The 18,711-nt window shown below is 48.9% G+C and overlaps 1 protein-coding gene across 2 annotated transcripts in view; it reads left to right on the top strand.

Annotated features, from left to right (window-relative positions):
- The first annotated feature begins 413 nt into the window (after positions 1-413).
- PODXL (podocalyxin like) overlaps positions 414-18,711 on the top strand; it is a 43,651-nt gene continuing 25,353 nt past the window's right edge. Inside the window, exon 1 of one of the 2 annotated variants that reach the window (XM_075142837.1) lies at positions 414-499. In XM_075142837.1, the coding sequence (XP_074998938.1) occupies positions 463-499 (37 nt within the window). In that variant the 5' untranslated portion in view covers positions 414-462. The remainder of the gene's footprint in view (positions 500-18,711) is intronic. The other variant, XM_075142829.1, reaches the window with a different exon arrangement.

An 18,711-nucleotide genomic window follows, 5' to 3' on the forward strand; every position in this document is an offset into this window, starting at 1 on the left:
ATGGGAACCCCAAATCCCGCCCCTCCAAGTCCCCATCCCGACGATAACCCTGAATCCCCCCCATGCATATGGGAATGCCAAACCCCCCCCCAAGTCCCCATCCTGATGAAAACCCCGAATCCTCCCCACACAGATGGGAACCTCAAATCCCCCACCCCAAGTCCCCATCCCGACGATAACCCCAAATCCCCCCACGCAGGTGGACACCCCCTCAACCCCCCTCCATCCCCAGCGCCCCCCCCCCCCCGCGGGTCTCTCCCCTCCGAGCCGGGGTGGGGCGGAGGCGGGGGCGGGCCGGGGCGGTGTTGCACCTCCCCCGGCGGCTGGAGAAGGCGCGGGGGGGGATGGACCGGGGCCGGGGCCGGGGCCAGGGCCGGGGGAGGGCAGCGCACCGCCCGCCCGCCCGCCCCGCCGGGGAGAGAGCGCCGGGAGCCGCGGCGGGGACGGCCGCGCCGAGGCACCATGCGGGCACCGCTGCTGCTGCCGCTGCTGCTGCTCGGTAAGTGCCACCTCCCCGGGCCCCGCACGCCTCTCCTCCCGCCTCAGCTGCCCCGCTTTTTGCCCTCGCCTTGCTTTTTTTACCACCACCCTCCCCCCCCCCAAGCATCTCTCGCCTTTTCGCTTCCCCAGCTTTTCCCCTTTACCGTTGGCTGGTTTGAAGCAAATTGGGCAGAAAGGCGGAAAATAAACTGGTGGATGTTGAGTGCCCACCCGCTTTCTCAATGCAGGCTGATTAACCCTCTTAATGAGAAACTAAGCACATCAGACCATCCACGGCAGCTCAACTTGGGGCGCAAGAGCCGCAGTGCTTGTTTCTTTATGCGACGGTATGAGCTAAACGTGCCGCTTCTTCACTCCCTCATCCAGCTTCACAAAGCCCCTGGTCAGGGGTTTGGGCTCTGGGGAGACCGATGTGCAAAGTGCTGAGCCTCACACCCCCTCTTTTTGGGTGCCATCGAAAGGGGGGACCTTTGGTTTGGGTTTGGTGCGGCCGCTCTTGCGATGGTCCAGCGTGCCAGGTATTGAACGTGAGCCCTCGTCCCTGGTTCGTAGAGGTGGCGTGGGAAAACGGGGAAAAAACGGGTGGGAGACAGCAATTCCCTGATGGAAGTTGATGGTGGAGTTGGAAAAAGGATAAACTTCTGGAGACCCTTCACCAGCTGTGGACCCGTGTGGGATGGGGGCTGCATCCTGCTGGGGAGATTTGGGAGTGGGAGTGGAAATGGTGTCTCGGGTCCTGTGATAGTGCTGGGGTTAAGGGTGATGTGGAAACGGCTGTGGGGGATGCAGCAGGAGGTCTGGTTCTTCGGCAGGGTGTTTCATCGGAGAGATGGCCATAAACTGCACCAAAAAGTAACGGGAAAAGGAGATGCACTGATTATTTTAAAAGTGAATAAAGGCAGGGAGGAGTGGGGTGTTTCTTCCCTGGATACAGGGGAAGATGAGGAAGGGGGAAAATACAATAAAGTAAAATAAAATAAAATAAAATAATACAAAACAAAATAAAACAAAATAAAACAAAATAAAACAAAATAAATTAGGAGAAGGTGAAATCTTGCTCTGGGTCCTGTCTCCCAGCAGAGCCTCTGCTGAGCTGAATGTGCTTTTATTCAAGGTAACAAAAGCTGGGGGACGCTCCGGAGGTAAAAGCACAAGTGGAGGCAGGGCCCTGGGGGTTTTAACTATGGGGTGAATTCACGGAGGTCTGGCTAAATCTCTGCCTGCCTGGTTTTTTCCTGCTTCTCTCGGGACTCGTGGCACCGGGGCTTGGTGGGCGAGCAGGCGTGAAGCCCCCATCTCCCCCTGACACCGACATGGGCTTTAAAATAGCCCATTAAAACTCAAGAAGCCTCAACCTCATTAATATTGGCATAAAGCAAGAGCTGTTAATGCAATTTTTCTTGCGCCAGCCAGAATTTAGCTGAGTTTAGCTGACTTTGCCTTCTCAGAAGGTTTTGTTCTGTTTTTCAAAACGGAGTGATAAATATGCTGGGATTGGTACAAAACAGGCTTTTAGCAGGAGGATGGTGGGGGGACGTGTTTCTATAGCACTCTCAAGTGATCCTATTACATTTTTCTCGGAAATTATTTGATTAAATCCTTCAAAACAGTGTTTTCTGCCATTAGTGCTGCTCTTAAGTTTGGACATAAGCTCCTTAGAGGCGCTTTTATGTTCCTCCCTGAGTATTGGCACCAGGATTTTCCTCCTTAGGGGCCAAAATAGGCATCCCTCCTTGCTGGGTGTTTGGGCTTGGAGTCCCAGCAGAGCTTAACTCTAAGGCTGGTGTCGGCTGCAATCATCTGAGTTACTCAAAGCCTAAAAATTCATCTTTCCCCCCCCGCCCAAAATGGGAAGAAGTTGGATTTTTAAGTGAAACTGTAAGATTTTTGCTAGCTTAAAAAGTAGTAATTGGGATGGAGCCCATATGATTTGCTCTGTTTAAATTGGATGTGAATTGGGTGGGTGAGCAGGGAGTTGGGATTTTGGAGCATGTTTTTGGGTGTCATGAGGAAGAAGATGACAACGTCGTGTGTAGGGCAGAGCAGAATCGAGCCCAAGGTTGTTGAAGTTTTTAAAAGCAGCTATTTTGGGTACGGCTGTTTCGCTAGAAATACTGCCTTCCAGGTTCGTATCATCCCAACCCCCTGATTCTGCAGAGATCCCCCCTAATTTCACCTCCTGTAAATCAGAATAAAAGCAGCCTCAGACAAGGCACAGCCAGTGTGTACAAGAGATGCAGCAAATGGGACATCGGGCGAATGACATCTTTAAATTCAACCAGCCTGCGAGGGGCTCAGTTACCCATTACAGCGTGTTCACAAGACATTTTATATTATTTATTCTTTCCCCGTATTAGATTTTCTATCCCACAGGGGATATGATAGCAAAATTGCATTAGGAAGAGAAAAACGATACTTTTTATCATCAGAGGATTAAAAAGAGCCACCGCTCAACCCTGTCCTGGGGGCAAAAAAGGCAGGAGGGGGTTTTACCAGAGATGGGCCCTTTGCCCGGCTCAAAGCAAACCAAGGATTGATGGGTTTTAAATCCTTGTTGCCAAAACATCCCTTTTCATTCCCAAAGCTACGCTGGCTCCCTGGTAATGGGAGTTCATGTTTGTCCAAGACAGGCTGTCAAAGATGTGCATTTTTTAAAATCCATTTTATCCATTGAATACTAATCTCGACACGGGCAGGAGCAGGCAGTTGGGGACATGTCTACAGGAGGAGAAAAAAATTGTTACCCAGAGACTTTTAAAATCAGCACTGAAGCGGAGCGTGTCTTCTAATATATCTGCTGTTGGAGGAACTTCGATAAGATTTTTGCAACCTTTTTGCAAGCCATTTTAGCAGTGCAATGCCTTTGATTTCCCAGTGGTAAAGCAGATACAGTAACAATACCCCGTAGGTCTGTTTAGGAGGCTTAATTAAAGGATTGTTTGTAAAGCACTTGAAGATCCTTGGATGAAAGGAGCTGGAACCATGCAATACACTGATTTAATTCCAGAGAGTTGCTTTAAAGGCTTATGACGAGGAGGCTGGTGATCATTCATGTTGGCGGTGACGGGAGACCGGTTGGAAATATCTGCTCTCAGCATTTGCAGGGAGGCTGGGGTTGCGCTTTGGTTATTATTTGCCCTATGAATCATGCATTTTCTCTCCCCATCTGCACCCTCTGAAAGACCTAAGCCTGCCGACACAAGCTCTGGGGTGTCTTGGGGCTCAGGCCATGGGGACTGATGAACATTAACTACAGCCAGCGAGGATCCCTCAGGCCGTGCGATAGCCCCCGTGTTATTCTGGGTGTTATGTCGTTATACGAGAGCAGAGAGGAGCTGTTGGGGGTTTAGGTGCGGGACCACATCCATCCCACCTGCTCGCACCAACCCTGAATTTTGCTCCCTTCTCCACGGTGCTGGACTGGGTGGCCCCTTTGCCCTGTCCCCAAAGACCCACCGCAGCACCCAGAGCCCCTTGATGCTCTGTGGGGCCAGGAAGGATGGGGCGAGTGGGGCTTCATCCTTACGGGGTGATGCCCTGGGGAGGTGAGATCCCACCATAACACCCAGCTGAGCTGCTCTGTGCTATGGGGGGCTCAAGCCCCAAGCCCAAGTGCCTTCAGTAGCTACATCTCCGGGTGGTAGCAGGACCAAGCACACAGCAAACCACCCACCCGTGGCTGCACAGAAATTCCTCCCTCCCAGCTGCTGAGCTGATGGAGAACGACACATAGGCAGAAACGTGCAGGTTGTGAGCCTGAGCATCCGCCTCACCTTCAGTCTTGCTCCCAGCACGCTTGCATGACAGACGGCCACCCTCAGCTCTGCTGAGAGCCGAACATCACGAGAGGGTTTGAACTTTGGAGGAATCCAGGAGACCCGGTTTGGTCCATTCCCTGTGTGCAGGCATGTGAAATCTCGCAAAACCTCTGAAGCGTTTTCACATGCTTGTGCCAACTTCCCTGTCGAAAGCCTGTTTACGTGCACAGCTTCTTCCATAACTGGCCAATCTCCACCTAAGGATGTTGTTTCTGAATTCTTGCAATGCCTGCCCTTTCTTTCACAGAGAGCTCCTGACCAAACCTTGCTTTTTATTTTTTTTTTTAATTCTAAACGATGCACACAGTCATCTGGCATTTGTTGTTCTCCAGCTCCCTGCGCTCAGTTCACCGCAACCCCCAGGGCTTCGCCGAATAGTCCATGTTGCAGAGAGCAGTGCCTTTGGTCTTGCGATCACCGAGCAAATCCACCGAGTCTTTCTCTTGCAGCTTGTGAGACAACCAGGCTCGAGCCTGATTCTGCACGGGGGTCTTGCAGGTCCTACTGCATGGTGGGGTTTGGGGATGCACCACCCACCTCCCCCAAAACCCTTTCCCTGTGCCATTGGGGCTTAACAAAAAAAAAAAATCCCTTTCTTTTTCCCCGAACTGCCTGGTGTGATGGTGTCCCACACGCCGGGGCGAGGTGCTTTCTCCTGTTGCTTCTTTGTTATTTGGGAGGGATGGGGACAGTTCGTCTGAGCTTCAGCAGGTTTTAACAGCTCTAATTGCGTATTTGTCTGTTGTAGCGCTGGGCTGAAGCCTCGCGGTGTTTTGCTCTGGAGGTCCTTGAGGAATATGTAGATCCACTTAAAACTGGGTTGGAGGCGGGAGGGATGTGCTCTGCCTGTATCACAGCTCCAGTTTCGAGGTGCCTAAGCATTGGGACTAGCCTATATCCAAAAACATGTTACTTTTGAACTAAACAGCCCTGTCCGAGAAGGTAGACAGAGCTGGGGAGAAGAAGATGATCTTCCTTGGTATTGTACAAAAATCATACACGATACGCTATGAACCGAAGAGCTGAAATGCTGTTTAAAGGACTGGCTGTGCCGCAGTTTCTGTCTCTATTTTGCATGTGTCTGCTTAGACTACGTGCTGTTTGGTGGAGAGACCATGCGGTGAGTGTTCAGGGATGGGGAGATGCTCTCAGTTGGGGTGTTCGGAGCTGCTGCAGTACAAATAGCATCAACGAAGGCCTGGTGAGCAGGGGGCTGCAATGCAACAACAGCTTTCCATGGCCAGAAGCAACCTCACGATGCTGCAAGGGAAGAAGTCACAAGTCACATTTAAAGGGCTTTTATCATGACGCCTAGTAAATTTGGAGCTCGACCCTGTGCTGGGATTCAGGAGGATTTGCTGACTTTGCACTGCTCGTTTCTACCCCTTTACAATGTCACCAGCTGGGGCAATGCTGACGCAGTGGTATTTTTTTTCTAGCTAAACTTCCAGGTGATGGGTATCAGCGTCCTCACCTCCTTCCACAGCCAAGGGAGAGGGACAGGTTCCTTCGAGGATGACTTAGCCTGCTTCAAGTTAGCTGCTGGCTTTGAATTGCAAATAGTGCTAGAAATAGCGAGTGCCTGGGGGAGTCTTGGAAAATGCCAATAGTAACATTGCTGCCTTCTGGGAGTGCAGAGCTCTGCGGTGGGTTATTTGGGGTGACCTTCTTGGGGGTTACATGCGTATATTCACTTGACTTGAGCCATAGTGTGTCTCAGAGACAGCCTTCGGTACCGAATTTTGCTGAAAGCCGTTGGGAACCAGCAAATGCCAGGATGCCCCATCAACCCTAAAGAGAAAAAAAAAAAACCCTCTCTCCTTCAAGAGATGGAGTGAAGTTGTTCCAAACCCCAAAGGCACCAATATCCTTCATTGCTCATTTGCTTATTGGGTCCCAAGTCTTCTCGCTGAAGTTTTTCTCATCATTAAATGTGGCTGCTTTGCAAATCTTTGCATCTTTGCAGCGCGCGCTGCTCTGCATGTTGCAGGCACCTTTTCTGTCCCGTAAATAATGTACGTCTCACAGCTTGCCTGGTCGCAGGCCAAGAGCGCTCGGCAGACGCCGATGACAGTTTGGTGACAAAGTATTGCAAGGAGACAGGGAAAATGCAAAGGTCTTATTAAAATTAACTCAGTGTACTGCCTCAACACCCAGCATGGAGCAGAAGGGATAACGAAAGGGAATAAGCCTTTATTTTGGGCGACGGGAATTCAGCGCCGCTGAAACACCTGCTTTTAGATGTGCATCCGCAATAAACCAGCCGCGGGACGGCAATATGCCAGGCTGAGATTTGGCTTTCAGCGTAACGTCCCAGGTCCCTCGACTCGGCATAGTGCTGGGGCTGGGTGGCAGCAGAAGGGGAATGGGCCCTGATTTGGGCAAGCTGGGATGAGCTGACTTGCGGAGGAAGGGAAAATTGGGAGTCCTGGTGTTTCCAGCTCTTCTGCAGTTGTGGGCAAGTTGCTTTTTCCTCCCACTGAAGGACCCAAGGTAATGCCATGTAGGTTCAGATACTTAATCAAGGTGCTTAAGGTTGGAGCTGAGTTGTCCTTGAATCCAGCTGCTGTTAGTGGAGAGAGAGAGGACCATCTTCTGAAGGCAATTCAGATGTGTCTTGGGATGATTTGGCTCCTAGAGATGCTTGTCTCCATACATGCTCCTCTTCAGGGTCTGATGTTACACAAAAAATGTCCAGGATCTGCCCCTGGAAACGCTTATGTTGCATAACAGTACCTGTATTTGCTTAAAACCGTCAAAAAAATTTGGGTTTCAGGATTTGGAAGAACTTCTTGGTGGTGGGTCAGGAGTACACCCTAAAGGCTGCAAAATGGAAAGGCGGATAAGAAGAACACGGTCTTTGGGTTTCAAAACTAAGTCTGTGTTTGAAGCCAGGTGCAGAACAGATGCCTCAGAAATAGGCAGACGGGTTAAAACCTCCTCCAAAATGGAAGAGGTAATTTTTTATTTCTGAGTTAGTCGCATTTTAGATGTTGCTTTGAGGTCTGGTTCATATTCTTAGCATCCTTAATAAAAATTGGATTAATCCAGCGGCTTTTTCTCTGCCTTACGAGCTCTGTGTGCAGGGGGCTTTGGTCTTATGCCACATGGCTCACGAGTCTGGTGAAAGGGAGGAGGAAGGTCATTTTGCAGTGGAAGAATAAGACCTTAGCTGTTAATGGCAAAGGCTGAAATTTTCTCTCTCAGCCTTAATTGATTTTAACTGGAGGAGGAGGTAGAAATTGGCTTAGAGTTATTAAGCTGTAGTACTTAAAGATATATTAAATCTATTGTAGAAAATTGAGGAGACAACCTTGTCAGACATTTATTCTAAGTGGTCTGCTAGATACAGGCAAAGAGAAAATGCCAGATTTCTAACTTTGACAAAGGGGACTTGAAAGATTCTGCAGAAGGGTTTGGAGAAACTGTGTTTGAGAAAGTCCCTCTGTGAAACCTTATAGCAAAGACCACTTCTTTTTTTTTTTTTTTTCTCCTCCCCGGAATCTAAAGGCAGGAGGGTGAGATAAGACATTCCACCACGTACGCAAATGGGGAAAAAAATGGAAAAGTTTAAATGATACTGCTGCAGCCTGCGGAAAATGGATAGCTCTCGGGGTGCCTATTATACGCAGCTTATCAAGATACAGTATGCCTTGACTATGAGAAAAAGCAGAGTAGTTAAAGCGAGGAACTGTGCTCCCCAGTACGGATTCAGTTAGCACTGGTTATACTGGAATAACATCAAGTAAGCAAGGTCCTGGGTATATATATATATACACACACACACACACACATACACTAAACAAGCAATTAAAGTTGTCCTTGTTGGACATTTCTCATTTATTAAGCAACAGAAGAAATGTTTAATGCATAGGTAAGGGAAGCAAGGTTCTTCCAGGTACTAGGCCAGCTAATAAGGAGCACCCTCAAACCAGGTTGCGATTGCACGACTCCAAAACCAGCATTCTCAATCATGCATTTTTTCAGCCATCTTCCCACTCTTTAGCTGCTGGTGACCTGATTTGGTTTCGGAGCCTAAACAAGTAAAAATAAAAAATAAACAAATAAAAATTTGTTCCCATGGTTTTCTCGTGGCAAAGTGGAGAAAGTAGCAACACGCAGTAAATGCACAAAACGACCCCCTCTTATTTTATTTTCCTTTTTTAATTTTTTTTCTTCTAGTATTGGTTTAGTTTTCAGACAGATCAGTCCCCTGCTCTGGCTTGACACAACGCTATGAAATGCGTTGTGCTCTCCACTGCCTCTTTCAAAGGGCACATGAATTTATGGCGGATCAAAGCGATGCCATAAGCACATCAAAATCACCTGTGGCAATGAAAAGCTGGGCGGCAGCGATGCGTGTGCTGCAAATGGGATGAACCAGCAATTGCCATGGGGTTCCCAGCAAAGCCTGATCCAGCCGAGAGACAACCGGGGCAAAACATAAGCAAAATGGGACACGGCATTGCATCAGCTGCAAAGCTGGGAAGCAAAAATCACACCCTTGACCCCATTTTTCAAGCGTGCAGGAGTTAATCTCAGCCCACCATCACCTCCACGCTCACCCGAGCTTCGGGGTAATTCCCATGCCAAAAAAGCAATGAGAGATGCTGACCTCTTTGGCACAAGTTATAAATTTTCCTGTCCTGAACAGTCATGTGGAATATTGCAGAAAAGTAAGTTTTGAGCTTATTAAAATACCCTAGTATAGAAAATTATTTTGTTGCCTTAAAATTTTCCCAGACAGCTAAAAAAAGCCCTCAAGACTCTCATTCTATGCAATTTTGTAGGCTTCTGAGATAGTTCCTACCCATGAATGGTACCAATAAATCCCCATTAACTGCATTCAACAGGAGAACGTCCTTTTTTCTCATTAAAGCCTCACAAAGGGTTCAAAACCTCATTTTATGGCAGGCTGCTTTGATTTAAATTGATGTGGCTTAAATTATGAATTTTAATCACAATTTAAAATACAGAAGAAGAAAGTCTTAATTTGAATGATTTGATCTTAATCATGTTTTTCATTTGCGATTCATAGCTATATCCCTTAAGCAGGGCCGATTCTCCTCGGTTGCTCGTTGTAAAACTTGGAGATTACAGCCCACTCTTGCCTTTCAACTGTGCTTTCTAACCAGGTGGATGCACTATGAACATATTTGTTTAAGCAGTTATATAGCCTGCCACTGCTTTATTTTGATTTCTAATTTATGCATCTTTTAAACCTTCCTAGGTAACGATGAATAATACTAATTTGGGGCTTATTGGTGGCAATCACCCTTTACTCGTAGAGGAAATTTCTGTTAAACTGAGCGATGCAAAACAGCATCTCAAATTCCTTTAAGATACATCAAGTAGCCATGGGTCTGGATACCTAGCGCATAAACTTTTCAAGATACTTTTGAGTTTAATGCTAAGCAATTCATTGAGCAAATCTCAGGCATCAATCTTTGATGGAGTTAGTGACTGAAATGAATTGTTTTGTGTCCCTCGAGGGCTTTAAATAAACAGGAGTTGTTCTCTTAAAACTCACTTTTACCATTTAAAACGGGAGAGGAAGCAATTTTATTTTTCAGCTGCCACCTTCCAATTGTTTTCGCAGCTTAGAATTAACTATTGATGGAACGGCTGAATGTCTCTCTCCGTGATCTGCAGAGGGAATTTAAATGGCTAGCTGAGGTTTATACGCATAAATTTGGACCATCTAACTGAAGGCAGAAGAACCCCACGCTTAGTGTCTGGATACCCTGGATATCTGCCCATAGTGTGGGCAGACAGCAGTCAAAGGAAAGCAAAGCAAGAATTAATGAGCCTTCCTTTAATTGGCTGCCCAGTTTTTGTCTCACATCCAAATCCAGTCCCATTTAGTGTTGGAAAATCCAAGTTCCCCAAGTGTCGTGGGTGTCCTGGTTGGGTTTAGTCCTGCTGCAATATATTTAATCTTCTCTTTGGTGCTAGATGATAAAATTTGGCCTTTCACAAATTAGGAGGAGATTTGGCCGTGATGGATTGTGGCCTATGGCAGTGTACACACCCTTTCCCAATGGGACAAGGCCAACTTGGAGCAATCCTTCTTCTGTCCAGGAAAACAACGTCTCCTAGCAGATCCTGGAGGACTTCCATCCATCCGCACTGCATGCCTATCGTGGGGGTCTGGGGAGGATGGTAGTGATAAACTCAATTTCCCCTCTTCTTTCCAAAGTAAAACAGTATTCACAGACAATTCTGGAAAGCCTGGTGGATCCTGGAGCCCCTCATCCAGCCTATTTAGATGCATCTCCTTGCTGATCCTACATGAGAGCATTTTCTCCAACAGGCTTGACAAATAAAACATTGCTGTTTAAGGCAACAAACCAGGGGGAAAAAAAGAAGGAAAAAAAAAAGTCTTGACAACTGACACATCTTTAGTGCAGTGTCTTTTGCTCCTCACCATAGGAGGCCCTTCATGGGGCCTCCCCATGAAGAAATGAGGACATCTTCATTAGGCAGGAAGCTGCTGAGAGCAATCATTGCCATCAAGGTGATTGCAATTGCCACTGCTGCCATCACTGCTCTGCACGTAGCCGTTACAGCTATTGGGGTATCACCTCCATGGTGAGGACACATCTGCTTCTGCTATGACACATCAGTTAAGTCTGATATGCTGCAGTTAGGCCCAGCTCAAGGTGGAGGATGCACTAACATCATTCAGACCCTGGACCAGATCCTTCAGCCCTCAATTTGTGTTTCATCAAGCCAAGTCCCTCTCAGGCTGTGGTGGGGAGCAAATCCCAGGATGGCTATGCCCCAGAGAAGCTCTGCCTTGGGGAATGGTTCTCAAAGTCCAGCCTATAATTTACCATCTCACCCAAAACCCCTTCTTCTGTGAGGTTTTCCAACAAGGAGAAGGTTGATAGCGGATGGGATGGTGTTAAGCAATTCCTAGTGAGGGCAAGGATGGCCAATACAACCACTGTGGGCTGCACAATCAAGCCACAAAGCTTGTCACCCATCACCATCCATGTTCCCCATGTCAGTGTTCCTCCAAATCATGGCTTCAGTTGCTGGGGGATGATTTGGGCAGCCAAGTTGGGAAAAAAAGTTCTTTTGGCAAAGTGGTGGGGTGTGTGAAAAGTGAGCATGTAAGGTTGGGTTGGCAGCAAGACAAGTCGGGAACCTCATGGTGAACGTGTTCTTCGTATGTCCTTTACGAATGCCCTTTACAAAGGGCTAGGGAGGAAAATGCGGAAGTCCAAACTGATGGGTTGATAAAGGAAAGAGCTGGGGGTTTTGTTTAAAAAAAAAAAAAAATTCATCTCTTTTTTGCTCCCACCTATGAAGCCTGGCCACAGGTAGTCGACAGCTGCGCAGGATAAAGTTTTGGGGGTTTTAAAGGGTTTTCAGTGGCACAGCCCCTGAGGAAGCCGGGCTCTCCTTCCCCCGATCACAATTAGAAACAGAGATTACGGCATCTCATCAACATCTCTGATGGAAGAAAAGTGACTGGGCCCTGTCAGCAGCTCCTGCTCCTGCAGGACCCTCTGCACGCATGCCCCAGCCAGTGCAGAAGCTCCTGACATTGCAGGACACACCGTGAATAACTGGATAGGCATCAGGATGGGTGCGGAGCCCCAGCACGGTGGGAAAGTGGGGGGGAACCGCGGAGAGCTGGTGCATTTTGGACAAGACCCAAAGCCAAGCTCTTGCATGGTGGTTGCTGAGGTCCCGCTGCATAGGACTCTCTGCATCTCAGCTATGCTCTCACGCAGAAAAATCCAGCTAACAGTCCTGATAAAAACCTGCAAAAAGTCCCCATGGAAAAAAAAAAAGTCAGGAAACCACCAAAAGAAGAAGCCGTGTGTGCCTTGCAGAATTGATGAGAAATACTTGGGGGACAGCCGTGCCAAAGGAATGCCGGCTATTTCGGGGCTGTATTTGTGTTTGAGCTGGCGGATGAGGGTTGCAGCTCTCCGCTTTGTCTTCTGTGAGAGCGTTTCGCGTGTCTGGTGGGACTGCTCCGATCTGATTAGAAAGGGGGACGGCAGCGATGCAGCGGTGTAAGCTGCTTTCCCCGGGAGCAGGTGCCCAGGGCTGCCCAGAGCCCAGCTGGCCTTTTAGGGAGGGTTTCCTTATAATCCAGCTCAGAAGCAGTTTTGGGCCAGGGGTTTATCTCTGTCTTGGCTGGGAAAATTGCTACCCCCAGGTGCTGGAAGAAGGGGGCTGATAATGCGGATGGATGAGTGGGACCAGGGCTAGGAAACCTCTGCAGGCGAATTGACCTTGAAACTGGTTTTTGGAGAGCGCTTTTAGGATTGCACTTTATTTATTTATTTACTCCCATCCTGAATGCTGATGCTCATCGCAGTGGGGAGTTTGGGGAAGGGAAGGGTAAGGAAAGTGCAGCCGGCAAGCTGTTTCTGCAAGGATTTCGGCTCGGTCTGAGCAGAGGCACGCACCCCATCGAGGGACAGGAGAGAGCAAGGGGTAATAAGATTTTGCCTCTGCCCAAATCTGAGAAGAGCAGATGCTCACAGCCTGCCTCAGAGGCAGAGAAAGACCCTTAGATCTCTCGGTTCCTGTTTTAAGCAACAAGACTGCTCTTCGCTGAGATGGACAGATGTGTGCGAGGTGCCTGTGGGCAGATTTCCTGTATTTCTCACCCCAAAAGGCAGGGAATGGCTTATTATAGCAACTTGGTGCCACGTGGACCTCGCAGGACTTCCCAAAGTCAAAGGGTTACAAATTGTCCCAGCCCCGTTCAATCCATAGCTGTTGCCATGAAACTACCAAGGGCGAGGAAAGGAAGAGCCTTCTCCTTGATAATATAGATTAGGAATAATGCATTTGTTTTGTGGCAATAAATAGCAGCTTTTGGATCTGGTTGGATCGGGATTTGAGCCAGGATTTGAGAGTCTGCGTGTGCATGCAGCAGCACAGTGCCGAATGTCCTGGTGCTGCAACTCATCTCCACTGCAGCTGCATTCAGCCTTCCATGCATCTGGGCTGTTTGCAAGATGGGGATTTGCACCACTTCTTGCTTTTTTCCAACACGGTTCTGCTCCCGTTTGGGAGAGCTGGTTCAAATCCTGCTGTGTCCATAGTCTCAAAGTGCAAAGCCTGGCTTCCAGCGTGCGTGTCCTATTTATTTGGCCACTGTGGCATGCAGAAGCTTGCTGGGCAAAGGACCTAGCTCTGTTGTTTTGCAGCATTCGAGCATTTCAGCCTCTCATCCATGACACGGTGGCCTACATAGAGAGGTCTGGGTACTGGAGGGAACTGGTGATGGACAAGCAGAGATGCTCATGTGCTAAGAGACCCCAGCTAACAGGGGCCAGGAGCATGCTTGCACCAGAGAGCTGTGTCTGGAATAGATAGGCTTGCTAGTTATTAATTATTTAAAGCAATAATATAACAATCAATTACCGAGAGTTATCAATAAGCGTTGCTAAGAGTCGCCGTTTGCTTTTGATGCCTCAGCTCTTTCTTGCCTCCATCAGCAGGCTCAGGGCTTGATTTCTGAGAGCTGCTGTGACCGGAGTGAAGGAGCATTTTGCCCAGATAATAATTTCCAGAGACGCCTGGATGAGATTGGGCTCAGGGTAACAGGAGGGTCTTCTTGTGTATCTGATGGTGCTTCTCCGAATGTGGGTTTGAAGTCTGTGTGGGGATTTTTCAGTTGTCTCTTCTGCCGTTCTATAATCAGGGATGCTGGTTTTCTTGTATCTCATAAAATAGGGCAGTTTTTGCAGCAAAGCTGTGCTTTGTTTTGATGTTTGCACTTGCAAACGTGACAGGGCTGTTCACGGAGCTGCAGCCTTCACCACTATAGCACATCCCCAATGTGGGGCTGCATTTGCTCTCCCTCGCCCTCCCCATACCTTCCCCCCCAGCTTCAGGATTACAACCAGCAGCACCCACTGAATCCCAGTTCAGTGCCCTCTCCCTCACTCTCCTCTGCTGATGGCTTTTTGCGGGTCCCATCACGGACCCGACCTGCAGTCCCTGCTCTCTCCTCCTGTTTCCAACTCCACCGCCACTCCAGCTGGGTTTTCTAAAGAAAATGTCCAAGCTGATGTGTCAGAGTTTCACTGCTGAGCCAAAAGCAGGACCCGGTCTCTGCCATCCTGAGAGCAGAATAATTTGGATATTATCCTGAAGCCCAGCCCCGCGTCCCAGAGCTGCTGGTCACCTCTCTGGGTCCCTTCCAAGGTGGGAGCCCAGCGCGGGCTTTGCAGACTCCTAGGAGAAGGAGGAGAATGATTAACAGCAGGGAGGGGATGCAGCTCCTTCTTCCTTCCTGCTTCCTTTGCTCCCTTCCCTTGCCCTGCCATGGCCTGCCCTGCGGCACGACCGTCAGACACGGCCCTGGAGAGAAGGGTTTCGGTGGCAGGGAGATGTCAGTGAAGCCCTGAGCTCAAAAGGTGACACGGACAGGAGGGTTTTTTCCATCCAGATCACCCAGTGTGTAAGTGCTGCAAGCTTTCCTTTCCATTAGATACCATTTAGCATTTTCCTCCCTAACCAGTGAGTCTTGTCGTGCTCAAACCTACTACCTGGACCTACCTGTCCAAGGAACAGATGCTGAATTTTTGGAGAGCTGAATATGATCACCATTGCATGCTGTATTTGTATTATATATTATTAAATTTTTTTGCTGGGATTTCTCAGTACGCAACCATGCCATTAAAACTTACCGCAGCCTGCTTGCATTGAGTGCAAAACGCTGCATCCCCGACCCGGTGACATCCCACAACTTCCCATGCTCTTCTGCTCAGCTGTAACCACGCAGGAATCCCACTCCTTGCTGGGCTGCTGGGTGGACAACATTGTTCCCCTATTGAGTCATAACAATGAGGTCATTGGGCTGGAAAGACAATGTCATTCAGCAGCCAAGAACCCAGCTGGCTGGTCCCGGTTGTGTCTCATCTCCTATGACAAAGCCACATTTAATTGACTAATTAAAGCCGTTGCAGGCTCCATCTTGGAAGGGGTGACCAAAATGTGCATTGTTCTTCGTCAGCGTTAAGTCAGGCCAGTTGGTTGACTAATAAGAGAGACCCTTTTTCCTTCTCCACCTTGCTACATGCTGCACAGGCCTAAATTCCTGGTCCTAGCGATGGAAAAACCATCTTGGAGGTGTGCCACCATATGTTTCAGAGCAAGCTAACTGCTTGAATGAGGATCCAAGGACCTCAAGAGAGCCCACCCAAAGCCCACTCTGCTCCAACGTGATCCAGCTCAAACCACTTTGGGATGGCTTCTCTGCATTACCATCCCACCTTTTGTTGGACACTCAATATTTTGGGTTCCCAGCTGCCATAGGAGTTTGATATTACCCCTAAACCTATGGCATTGGGGTGCTCCTACACCTTGTATACCTACAAGGACAACTCGCTTGGCTCACACACCCAGTGGATGGGCCAACTTCAGCCCAGGACTGGCTGTGGACCAGGGGCATTTGTCTTCCCATTTATGGGTCATCTTTCCCTTTATGCACCTTTTGGGTGGTGCAGGCAGGGTACCTGCAACGTAGGCAGAAAGCGGGGAAGTGTCCAAGCAGTGGCAAGCTCTGTGTCCACAGTAAATCTCTGCTTCCCTCCCCCAAGTGCTCCTGCAGTGTCGGGACCTTCACTGCCCTCTGAATGAAGATGTTTTGAGCCCTGAGACCAGCGGGCACTTCTGCTCTCCACATTTCTTACTCTTATTACCATTCTGAATAAGATCATCCTGTAAATAGTGAATAAATGCGCCCTAAGGGATTTCTCAGGATAAACGCTGTTTAGTGCTGCTAGGTTGCCATTTCCATTAAACCTTCATTTTTTTTCCTGCCCACAATGTGATTGTCTTAAATCAGATTTATCTTCTTTTTGCTGCCCAGGCCCAGCTGAGCAGGAACGCTGGGTGTATGTTTACCACGGCTGGTGTCCCAGCCCTAAAGCACAGCAGCCGCTTCTTTTGAAGAACATACAAAGCAAGGAAGAGGAGCAATTGTTTGGGAGGAAGTTGAACCATAATGTAATAGACTCCCATGGGGATTACTATTAGTAATTATTTGTATTGCTCTGGCACCTAACCAAGGTTGGGGCCCCGGTTAGCAAGGTGCTGGACCAGCCCGTAAATGAAGACAGCTCCTCTATCTGAAATCTAGCCGCTCTTGCATATAGAGACGGGGGAAACTGAGGCAGGGAGAGATTAAGAAATGTAACCAGGGTTGTTTCAGAGGGTTGTGGCTGAGCAAGGGTGTGAGCCAGCACATAGTCCTTACAAGAGCATCCTTCCTTGCTGGGGGGAAATGGTTAAGGCTCCTCTACTTGTGCCGCTCACGGATACATATAAGAGGCCACTGGGTAATAAATATGCTATGCTGGAGAATCCTGAGCTACAACAGCACTGGAAAAGGTCATCTCTCCCTGTTTGCGCCTTTTATCAGTGACTCCTGTGATCACGTGTATTATTCTAAGGAGGGGAAGAGCAGGATCTGTTGAAGAACAGAAGTTCTTCAAATGGAAACTGAGTCCCAGTGCTCTTGAAAAACCAAATAAAACAAACAAAAAAAAGAGTTAAAATGGATATTCTTTTTCTGTAAAACCGACTGTTTCAGGAGAGTTAAATAATGAGGCAATTATGAATTTGCCAACAATAGAAGTTGATCAGATTACACAGCCTGTAAAGCCAGATCGTCACTGGAGCCATTTGGTGGGAAAGAAACTCTGTGCCAGACAGTCTTTAAATAGTTTTGAATAGGAGGGAGGGTTAGCTGTGTCCTTCCCTTCCTAGGCTCTCCCCACCTAAAGAATAGCACCGAGCCTCCTGCCAAGTCCGCCGTGTCCAGTCAATGCCCGAAGGCTCAACTCGCATGCACAGCTATATAAATATATGTAGGTGCATACGTATATGCATGTGTATATATAGAGCTCCGAATTATCCGGGAAGACCCCACCCTGAGGGAGATGTGGGTGGGGAGCCGAAGAAAAAAAGGTGGGACCTGAAATAGCACCAACACACAAAGGATCCCGAGGAAATGTGGAGCCCTCCTCGCAGCGTTAACAGGAAATCTCCGGGCTGCTGGCTCGGTAACCCCGGCTGGCCAAGGTCGTGGGGGACTGATTGCAGCAGAGGGATGGATCCTGCCATCCAGCTTGGCTCTTCTGCAAAAACACGGGGTGAGGTGCGTGCGGTGGCAGCTTTTATGTCGGTGAAGATTGCAGGTGTCCCAGACATGCCTCCAGAGGAACCTGTGCCCAGCATAGCCTGAATGAGCGGCAAAGCAGATGGCATTGGGGAGTGGGTATTTAACTAGGAATCACCCAAAATTTTACTTGGAGAGGCTGGGATGCTTGAGGAGGTCACCAGTGCCTCTTGGAGGTAGCTCCTACATCACTTGTGTCTTTAGCCACTTCATATCACAGCATCTTTGAGTCTCGATGGACCAAAGACCGTAGAATCATATCTCAAGTTGGAAGGGACCCATAAGGATCATCCAGTCCAAGATGTGTTCAGCTCATCGTCTTTGGATCCGTCCTGGCTCGGTGGTGGGCAATGCATGGATGGGCTGGGAGAGCCAACGTGACTCACAACCCCGAAAAGGTTAAAAATAAAGTTGCTAGCTGGAGGGCGTAAATTTGGGCTGACTCGTGACTCATCAAAGGTGCTGGGTGCACAAAGGAGGGTGAGGCTTCGGGTCTTATCGCCTCCTCACCATCACTTTTCCGCTGGCCCTTTCTGCCCTCAGGGTGGGCAAGCATCCTCTGGTCCTGCCCTGAACATGGCCCCGCCATGGGGGCTGGCAGCGTCCCCACCGAAAGCCTTGGTGGCAGGAGCAGGCAGAGGCTGTTGCGGGAGGGCGATTCCTGCTGTAAATCTTCGGGGGAGGTGGGGAGGAAAGGGAGGTGCAAAAAGCGGGGGACAACGCTTTGCAACGCCGCAGCGGTGCTGTGTGCCAGCACAAACTGACCTTCCAGTCACCCGTCTCCATTTTATTTCCTCTTGCACTGGCGCTGCCTGTGACCAGGCTGAGGTCTCCTTATTCCTTTAGGTTTGGAGTCTCTCCTCTTGTTTTCTACCCCTTAGGGCTGCAGCTTGGACCTCCTCCGTGCCAGGCCTCCAGCAAGCATCAGCCTCCAGCTGAGGTTGGCATCCTCAGTTTTGATGGCACAAGTTTGGGCATTAGATCTCTGCTGCTAATGCCAGCTTTAATGCCCCTCTGTGGTCTGGCTTTGTTGGGCTGTGAGGTCCCAGAGAAGCCAATAGTCCCTGTTTGGGTTTGTGGTTGAGTCTTTCCTTTTAGGAAGAGCCCTCGCCACCAGAAGGGGCATATTTCCTCCGCTCCCCTTCCTCATTGCAAGAGTTAGTGTGAGTCTTACAAAAAGTGGGAATTTTTTGGTTGCAAAACCTACCCACGGGAGATCTGCACATT

Source organism: Calonectris borealis, chromosome 1 (assembly GCF_964195595.1).
Source record: "Calonectris borealis chromosome 1, bCalBor7.hap1.2, whole genome shotgun sequence".
NCBI lineage: Eukaryota > Metazoa > Chordata > Aves > Procellariiformes > Procellariidae > Calonectris > Calonectris borealis.